Raw genomic sequence first — 10,194 nt, 5'->3', positions numbered from 1 at the left:
TACAGACTAAGTTCGGCGGAGTCCCGGAGCCAAGATGGCGCTCCCTTCAGGGCAGGTCACTGTCCTCCGGCTGGGAGGGTGCCGGATGTCTGCGGCCCCCCGTCAGGATACATTTTGTATTGAAAGTTTTGTGGGTAGGTTGGTGTCCCTATTGCTCCACTATGATTCCTGCCTGCCTACAGGAGGTAGCCTCTTCAGGCTCCATATCCCCACTGCTGTGAGTCTCAGCTAAGGTCACCTACAAGGATCCTTGGAAACCTCTCCTATCTCAGGTCTCTGGCAAGTCCTCAAGATGTGAGCCATCCCCAGTTCCCACCAGCTGCAGTTTTCTATTCATTCTCATGGCCCTCTGGCCGTCTTCCTTGTCTCTCTCCACACTTGATCCTGAAAGCCCCTCCATTTCCCTCCCATTCCTTCTCCCATCCAGTTCCCTCCCACCATCTGCCCCCTATGACTGTTTTATTCCTCAAGCATCCTTGTTTGGGCCTCCTTTCTTGTTTAGCTTCTTTGGATCTGTTGAGTGTAACATGGGTGTTCTGCACTTTATGGCTAATTCCCGTTTATAAGTGAGTACATGCCATGCATGTCCTTTTGGGACTGGGTTACCTCACTCAGGATGATATTCTTAAGATCTATCAATTTGCCTGCAAAGTCATGGTGCCTTTATTTTTAATAACTGAATAGTATTCAATTGTATAGATGTACCACATTTTCTTTATCCTTTTTTCAGTTGAGGGATATCTAGAGTATTTCCAGTTTCTGGCTATTATAGATAAAGCTGCTATGAACATAGTTTAGCAGATTGCTTGGAGCTGGAGTGATAGGAGGTGGAGTTTCAGCCCAGCATGGGTGCTGAAAACTTAACCCAAATCTCCCGGAAGAGCAGCAAGTGCTCTTAGCTAGTCAGGCATTTCTCCAGCTCATGTGTTATCATTTTTTAGTGGCTTTTACCTGTCAGAAAGAGAAAGAACTAATTATGATGCTTGTTGATTAATAGATAATATTTGATGATGAGTGATCTGTGTCTTCAAGAATGCAAGTAACACTGTATGTAGAGAGAGGAAAGATCACCAGTGGCCACTTACGTGTATAAACTGCCAGGACGTGTCCTTCAAGTTCTGGAAGAGAGTGTTCCAGTGCATTTCACCATCATCTTCACAGGATGGAAGCTATCAGCTTGTCCTATGGTAAGTCTTGCTTATGCATTGTGGATTCCTTGTACAGACAGAAGTGTTGGTGCTCTTGGCTTGAATAGCCATGCTTCCAGTTCAGGGGTGCTTCTGTCATTTGAATATGAAATTACCCCAATGACTTACTGGCACCCTTAGTTCCCAGCCTATTGTACTGTTTGGAAAGGGTGTAGAACTTTCAGGAGGTGGAGCTTTGCTGGAGGAAGTGGCTCAGTGTTAGGTGGGCCTTGAGGGTTTTTTATAGGCCAGTCTTACTTCCTGGTTCATTCTGTTTCCTGACTGCTGATGCAGTGCAGTCAGCCATCCTCTCCACCCCTGCTGCCATGCCTTCCCCTATAGAGAGAGTTGAAGATCACTGTGTGTATAAACTGTCTAGACGTGTTCTTCAAATTTTGGAAGAGAGTATTGCAGTACATTTCAAGGATTATATCCTCTGAACTATAGGCTGTAATAAGCTCTCTCTTAAGTTGTTTCTGTTTTATCTTTTAAAAGATTTATTCATTTTATTATTTTCTATATGTGTTTTGCCTGCATGTATGCCTATGGACCACATTTGTGCTTGGTGCCTGTGGAGATCATAAAAGGGCATTAGATCTGGAACTTGAGTTCTGGATGGTTGTAAACTACTGTGTAGGTGCTAGGAGCCAAATACAGGTCCTCTACAAGAGCAACAAGTGCTCTTAACAACTGAGCCATCTCTCTAGCCCCCAAAGTTACTCCTTGTTAAGTATTTTTTTTATCATAGCAATGAGAAAAATAACTAATACAGATGCTGAAATTGGCAAGAGTTGCTGAAGTTGTCTGTTTTATAAACCAGCTTGCTGATATGTGTTCTTTGGTCATAGGTGCTACTTGATTTCATTCATGAGTTATTCCACCATGGGCAGGTAATAGGCCATGTTTCTAGGCTTACTATTCTTTACCTGTAAATGTGACCCATATTCTGGTCTTCATAGGCAGTGTGGCTCACCATTCTTTTTTCTGAATTTGATTGCTCTGGCACTGTGTGTTAGTCCTGTATACATGTAAATGAGGGGGAGGGTAGGGAAAGACAGGGAGGGAGGGAAGGAGAGAGAGAGGGGGGGGGGCTAGCTTGATTTCCTGTGTTGGACTATATGGGAATTTTGACCAAGGATAGAGTGACATCCATGTATGTAAATGTGAGAATTATAGCTAACTCCAGTTTCTTTTTCTTTTACTTACTAGGTTTATTTTCTAGGAACCCAAGCTACTTTCATAATGAAAAGACAGAGATGGAAAAGAGGGTGTCTGACTGCTGGACAAGTAGTTACCAGGTGTGACTAAAGTATATCCTTTCGTTACATCCATACGGCTGACATGGTTCCATGCAGGCAGACTTTCTTCTCTAGAGCTTCTGGAAGGAAGTAAAACCTCATTCAAGGACTGAGTGATTAGCTGTATTTCTTCATGACTCTCTGTAAGCCAGAATAAATCCTTTCTCCCTGGAGTTGCTTCTTGTCATATATTTTATTGTATCAATGAGAAAATTAAAGTTTTATATTGGTTTATGATTATTGTGAACATCATTTCAAAATTTCAGTAATTTGTAATAGATTTCACCCTCAGGACATTCATTATATATTTCTGATCTTGCTGTGCTTTGACAGTTGATAAAAGGGATGAATGTTCTCCTTTCTGGAAGACTTTCTCCACCTCTCACCATTTATCAAGTGTGTGCAGTGTGTTTAGTGTATTTAAATAGAAGGAAATAAATGAGAAAGCCCATGTGGTCAGGTAGTGGGTGAAATAGTGAGATGTGTCAAAAGACAGGGATGAAGTCCGGACATGATGGTGCATGCCTTTAATCCCAGCACTGAGTAGGAAAAGGGTGGGAGGGGGATAGAGACTTTAGTGTCAGCCAACCTGGCCAACTCTGTCATTAAAAGTAAAATCAGAAAGTGAGAATTAATAGATATAAAGTGTACCTATGACTATTCACTGAACTCTGCCGTAGGCTGCTAGAGAACTCCCAACTCCGTGTAGGCATTGAATTCCTATCCTCAGTCTCCTGTGACCTTGGAGGGAGATGTTAGTTGGCTCAAATCCCAGTGTGTGTGATTGTAGGAGTCAGTGACCTTTGAGGATGTGGCTGTAGACTTCACCCAGGAGGAATGGATTTTATTGGACACAAAACAACGGAACCTTTACAGAGAGGTGATGCTGGAGAACTACCAGAATCTGGCCACATTAGGTGAGATTCTTCTCATTCCCTGTAGACTCTTATGAAAACCAAATGTATGTTTATTTTTCTAATTACATTTTATTATTTTATGCTGTGTGTGTGTATGTGTGTTTCTGTGTGTTATAGTTCACAAGTGGAGTTCAGGGGACAACTTTTGGGAGTCATCTCTCATTCCACCATTCGAGTTCTAGGGATGAAACTTAGGGTGTAAGGCTTGGCAGCAAGCACCTTTACCTGCTGAGCCTGGAATTCACACCTATGAATTTTCTTTGTTTTAGGATTGGTGATGGCAGCTCTAAGGACAGTTGAAAATAACAGAGATCTGGGTATGGTGGTTGATGCCTTTAATCCCAGTACTGGGAAGACAGAGGCAGGAGGATCTCTATGCATTTGAATATATAGAGACTCTTTTTAAAAATAAAACAAGCAAAAAACAGACAAGAAGAAGAGAGGAAGGGAGGGGAGAGGAGGGGACAAAGAGAAAGAGAAAGAGGAAGAGAAAGAGAAAGAGAAAGGCCTCATACTCTCTCTTATTATGTTTTCATCTGCCCTGTTGTGTCTTAAGATACAGCCCTAAAAATCGAGTATTGCTATTGTGCTCCATTACAAGGAAATTATCAGACTGTCTTTGACAAACTGAGTCAGAAGCATTATCTGTGTCCTACTTGTCTCTGATTGACGGTGCTTCCAGAAGATTTGGATGCACTGCATTATTTAACTCATGATAACAAAGATCTTGTGGATGTGGTAGCACATGCCTTTTATCTTAGTACTCCAGGAAGTACAGACAGGCATATCTGAGTTAAGGCCAGTCTAGTCTACAGAGTTTTAGGCCAACCAAGGCCATAGAGTGGAAATCTGTCTCACTTTTACTTTCTTTTATATTTGATTATGTTTGATTAGTACTTAAAAGTGTTTTGTTTGCATGAATTTTATGTTTGTTATAGTGTATACCTAAAAGTCAGGAGACAATTTGTGGGAGTCAGTTCATTCCTTCCACCATGTCCCAGGCATAGAAACAGGGGTCAGGCTTAGTGGCAAGCGGTTTCCCTGGTGAGCCATCCAACTGGCCCCAAATTAGTATTTTGTCTTGTCTTTGTTACTATCACTTTAGGCTTTAAAGGTATTAAGTCAGTACCTACCAACACATATAAGATCTGTTTACATATTGGGGTCTTTAGCAGTATTCCATTGTATTGTCATTGGAAGGGAAGTTTCTAAGTCATGGAAGGTATACATACCCATTCTTGCATGATCTGCTTTCACTAATGCATCTTTCCTCATGTGTAGAATGTCAGCTCATCAAATCTAGATACAGCTTTTGCTTGGAGGCTGAAGAGTTGAGAGTAGTCAAGAGAAGAGTTCACCAAGGTAAATGCTTGGGAGTTCTATTTGGGATATAATAGAACTCCCCCCACCCCCCGCCCCCGTGGCTGGCACAAAGGCAAGATAAGCAAGTGCTCTGCCACTAAGGTATATTACCAAGAAGAGAAAACTTGAGTCAGAAGGCTGAGACCATAGGACATGAATGAATGCTTTATGAGATATTCATATCTCTAAACTATTACTTTCTATCTACTTAGATTTTTTTTTTTTTTTTTACAATCTCAATTGTTCAAATCTTCCTTATTCTCCCTAATAATATTGTCTCTGTTTACCAGGGCACTTAAATTTGAGAGTAAACTATTGCTAAATTTTGGCTGCCTATTCTCTTTACAATTTTATGTTTACGTTATTATCATTATTATTATTGACTGCTGGATCCAAGGCCTCTTTTAAAAATATTTATTATTGTTGTTTTAATTTTTATGTGTATATGTGTGGGCTTGTGAGAGTCCATGTGTGCCATGTGTATGCAGGTGCATGTGGTGGCCAGAAGAGGAACTGAAGTCAAAGGGGTTGTGAGTGGTCTGATGTGAGTGGTGGGGACTGAATCTGCGTGATGTTATGTATGTATGTATGTATGTATGTATGTATGTATGTATGTATGTATTTACAAGACCAGTAAGTGTTCTTAACCTCTGAGCCATCTCTCCAACCCCCAGGGACTATTTTATTCTGACATGGACCTGTGTCCCCAGTCTGTAAAATCTTAGACATAGCCAAGTTGCTAACATTTAACATCTTTATTTTTAACCTGTTTAATATGAAAACAAATTAAAATAAAATATATTATTAATGTTTCTATTTCAATGTGGAAGCACTGACATGTTTTTTGTTGTTATTTAACTTCAGAATGGGCTATACAACTTAACACCAGAGAGACAATGTTTCAGCGGGATATTTCCCAGTTAAAAATGTCAAATGAGATACAACTGGTAAGAGTCACAAGAGATATTTCCTAGTTTTCATTGAAATAGACTGGGTATTTCATATAAATTTTACAAAATGCTTACAGATAAAGAGGTATTAGAGAAAAATAGCCTGCATCCACAGGAGTAGTATCTAAAAAAATGTCCTAATCATTGTTTGAAACTTGAGTTCCCATTAGCACATAGTCCTACCTATAGCTATAGACATTGGGCTTTTAAAACAAGTTCATGGAAGCACAGGAAGCCTTTCAGAATTAGAACAGATGGCATAAGATTCTTGCAATAGGATTTTTTCATTCACATTGAGTGAAATGCATGTAATTAAAATGGGAAAAAATCATCCTCATCATCTTCTTGTCTTTAGATAAGTGAAGTATACTAATACATTTGAAGTAATTTTAATATCTTCATCTTATGTTTTTAATCAACAGCCAAATAGCCACAATGGAAAGGAGCTCTGTGACATTAAGCCACCTGGAGAAATCATCAAAGAACCTTCATGCAGTCTGACACACATAGGTATTGAAAACACAGGGGACATTTATGATTGTGTTCAGTATGGACAGCTCTTTCCTGTTCGTCCTAAGGAGACTTCCTCTGCAGACACCGATCCTGAATTACGCCAGTATGGAAAAGACTTCAGTATGATTACAAGTACAGCTTACCAGACAACATGTGTACAAAACAAATTCATTGAATCCAGTGAATTTCAGCAAGTCTTTGATAGTCAGTCATCCCTTCAGAGGCCCGGGAGAAGTCACAGTGAAGACAAACTCTTTGAACCGGTACAGTGTGGTGATACTTTTAGTCCAGCCTTGAGTCATGCTGAGAGTGCTCAAACATACACTGAAAAAAAATCCTATGAATGTAAGGAATGTGGGAAGAGTTTTAAATATTCTGCCAACCTTAATATTCATATGCGTACTCACACTGGCGAGAAACCTTACCAATGTAAGGAATGTGGGAAAGCCTTTTCTAGGTGTTATCCACTAACTCAGCACTTAAAAACTCACACTGAAGAGAAGCCCTTTGAATGTAAGGTTTGTGGAAAATGCTTTAGAAATTCCTCATGTCTTAATGATCACTTTCGGGTTCACACTGGAATAAAACCCTATAAATGTAAGGACTGTGGCAAAGCCTTTACCGGGCGTTCTGGCCTTAGTAAACATTTACCAACACATACTGGAGAGAAGCCTTACGAATGTAAGGAGTGTGGGAAAGCCTTTACTTCCACCTCAGGCCTTATTAAACATATGAAAAGTCACATGGGAGAGAGACCCTTTGAATGTGATCACTGTGGCAAAGCCTTTGCGTCTTCCTCAACCCTTATTACACATTTGAGAACACACACTGGAGAGAAGCCCTTCGAGTGTCAAGTATGTGGGAAGGCATTCACATGTTCTTCTTATCTTCGCATTCACATGCGGACTCACACTGGAGAGAAGCCCTATGTATGTAAGGAGTGTGGCAGAGCCTTCACTGAGCGCACAAGCCTTACTAAACATTTACGAACACACACTGGAGAAAATCCCTTTGAGTGCAATATGTGTGGAAAAGCATTTGCGTGTTCCTCCTACCTTCATAATCACATACGGACTCACACGGGAGAGAAACCTTATGTATGTAAGGAATGTGGAAAAGCCTTCACTGTTTCTTCACATCTAAGTAAGCATGTAAGAATTCACACAGGAGAGAAACCCCATAAGTGTGAGGAGTGTGGGAAAGCATTCACTGTGCGCTCTGGCCTTACAAAACATATACGAACTCACACTGGGGAGAAGCCCTACAGTTGTAAAGAATGTGGGAAAGCGTTCACTACATCCTCAGGCCTCCTTGAACATAAAAGAAGTCACACAGGAGAGAAGCCATATGAATGTGACCAGTGTGGAAAGGCCTTTGCTTCTTCCTCCTATCTTATTGCACATTTGAGAATTCACACTGGAGAGAAGCCCTTTGAGTGTAATGAGTGTGGGAAAGCTTTTACTTGTTCCTCCTACCTTCATATTCATATGCGGACTCACACTGGAGAGAAGCCCTATGACTGTAAGGAGTGTGGGAAAACATTTGCTGTTTACTCTCATCTAAGTAAACATGTAAGGATTCACAGTGGAGAGAAAGCCTACACTTGTAAAAGCGATGGAATAGCCTTCCGTCGTTCTCATCGTACAGAACACATGAAAAGTCTTGAGATAAATTCTTTTGTTGGAGGGAATGAAGAATCTGCTTTAGGAAGTTCTATTGCTTTAACGGTGCATCCAAATTCACAATGGCAAGAAAGCTTATCAGTGTAAGCCATTTGTAAAGTGATTATTTATATCCTAGTTGTTGGTATTCTGTCTAAACTACACCCCCACAGTGCCTGCCAGCAACCAGATATGCTCCTCCCCACAGTTACCTGGCAGCAACCAGGTAGGCTTGGCCCAGTATAAAAGGAGCTGCTTGGCCCCTCCTCTCTCTCTTGCTCTCTTCCCCTTGTTCCCCCTCCCATCCCCTTCCCCCCTCTCTCCACGTGGCCATAGCTGGCCTCTACATCTCTACTCACTCCTTCTCTCTGCCTCTCTCTGCCTCTGCTACCGTCTTAACTCCCCTCCTCATGCCCTGAATAAAGTCTATTCTATACTATACTGGTGTGTGTCTGGTCCCTCAGGGGGAAGGGATGCTTCTGCATGGTCCTCCCTGGCACCCCTTTCCCTCATACCCCACCAGAGCATACTCCTACAGCTCTTTCTCTTTTTATGATCACAACACTACTTCACAGACATAAAAGAAATCATGTTGCAAAGTTGCCTCATGAGAATTAAAGAATGGAGGAAGTGATCAGAATGCTCAAAACCCAGCTCACACAGACTCACTTTGAAGCTTCACAAAGTTACAAACATGGACAGTCTTTGCTGTTTCTAAGGCTTTTTATAACTATGTGAGAGAAATTCTGTTGACAGACAGTGTGGAAAATTGTATTTTGCTCAGTTCTTTGATGAGTACCCACAGTACAACAGTGGAGGACTTTGTGAAAGTAAGAAATGTTGGAAAGTAATTATTTACATTAGTCATCAACACTCAATAAAGTGATTCACATTTGGAAAACTTCATGTATAGAATATTGGGGATTGTTTGTATGTCTTAAGATTTTATATACTAGCAGAAATGGCTTTCTTGATGGTTTTATAAGTTTATTTTGAGATGTTTTTAATATTTGCACATAGTGATGTTCTGGTTTTAAAATGTACAAGCTTCTATAGAATATACCATGAAACAATTATTAGGCTAATTAAAATGTGATACAGTAATTTGGTTTTGGTATTATAAAGCACTTTTTACTATCAGAAATTTCAGGTAATTCACACTATTAACTGTATTCACTAATTGTACTTTTAAGTTGCTCATTTTATAATTAAAAGTTTGTAACCTTTAACAGTAACTCATAAACATTAACTTGTTAAAGACAGGCTCTCGCTGTTTAGCTCTGGAACTCACTGTGTAAACTAGCTTGGCTTTGAACTCACAGAGGTCCTTTGCCTCCCAAGTGCTGGGATTAAATGCATACACTGCCATGCCCAACTATACTTCATATTTAAGTAAGATAATTCATTGTTTTTAGTTTTTGTGTGTCTGACTTATTTTCACATAAAAAAATGTCTTCTAGTTTCATCACTGCTGTCTTGGATGACAGACAGACTTTCCTTTAAAAAACAAAAGGGGGTAGACTTTTATGCACAGACTCAAAAATATTTGTATGTATATGTATTGTGTGTTTGCATGCGTCTCTGTGTGCATGAATGTGCTACTACAGCTAAGAGGCTTGGGTTTTATCCTAGCTTTCCACTTGTAGACAGAGTCAATTTATTATCTCCCCAGCCCCTATGAAAGTTTCTTTACACAAAAGAACACTTAGATTGTTTACATACTTTATTGTTGGTACTGTTACATTGAATATATATTACAGATATCTCTTTAAGCATTCCTTAAGTGTATGGCCATAATCAGTTTGTTGGAGTATTTAGTTGGTGTAGTTATAGTTTTATGAGGAGTTTTGATGCTGCTTTCCAGATAACTCTACCAATCTTTCTTTCATTCAGAACAGAAATATATTCAAACAGTTTTGTCTTTCTTGTTTACATGTCATTTATTCCTTTTTCTTATTTAATTGGCTCAAAATTGCAATATTATGGTGAATATAAGTTCCAAGCAGGGATATTGTACTTGATCTTAAAGGAATAGCTCTGGACTTGCACTGAGAATGATGACAGCCACTGGCTTGTCATACGTATACAGTCACTATCAAATTAAGGTGCAGTCATTTCTGAATCCAACTTGAAAGTATCATGAAAGGATTCTAACCTTTTAAGTGCCTTTTATATTTGTAATGTTTTCTTTTTTCTTTTTTACAGCTCATTACCTTTTGTTTTTTTTATTAAACTAATAAAATTTATTTTAACATAATACAACTCAGTATTGACATTTTTTAAGTCATTAAAATAATTTATAGTAG

At 39.7% G+C, this 10,194-nt stretch overlaps 1 protein-coding gene across 4 annotated transcripts in view; it reads left to right on the top strand.

Annotated features, from left to right (window-relative positions):
- The window catches only part of LOC110302590 (zinc finger protein 345-like), a 26,995-nt gene extending 18,855 nt beyond the window's left edge, over positions 1–8,140 (top strand). Inside the window, exons 2-9 of one of the 4 annotated variants that reach the window (XM_029482116.1) lie at positions 998–1,187; positions 2,036–2,077; positions 2,397–2,485; positions 3,276–3,402; positions 3,672–3,719; positions 4,684–4,764; positions 5,629–5,711; positions 6,137–8,140. In XM_029482116.1, the coding sequence (XP_029337976.1) occupies positions 2,444–2,485; positions 3,276–3,402; positions 3,672–3,719; positions 4,684–4,764; positions 5,629–5,711; positions 6,137–7,996 (2,241 nt within the window). In that variant the 5' untranslated portion in view covers positions 998–1,187; positions 2,036–2,077; positions 2,397–2,443 and the 3' untranslated portion in view covers positions 7,997–8,140. Of the gene's footprint in view, positions 1–997; positions 1,188–2,035; positions 2,078–2,396; positions 2,659–3,275; positions 3,403–3,671; positions 3,720–4,683; positions 4,765–5,628; positions 5,712–6,136 lie in introns of those variants that run through there. The other 3 variants (XM_029482114.1, XM_029482115.1, XR_002378816.2) reach the window with 3 other exon arrangements.
- Positions 8,141–10,194: the final 2,054 nt, after the last annotated feature.

Source organism: Mus caroli, chromosome 9 (assembly GCF_900094665.2).
Source record: "Mus caroli chromosome 9, CAROLI_EIJ_v1.1, whole genome shotgun sequence".
Lineage (NCBI taxonomy): Eukaryota > Metazoa > Chordata > Mammalia > Rodentia > Muridae > Mus > Mus caroli.
Note: the sequence above shows the minus strand (reverse complement) of the source record. Positions and strands in the feature narration are given on the sequence as shown.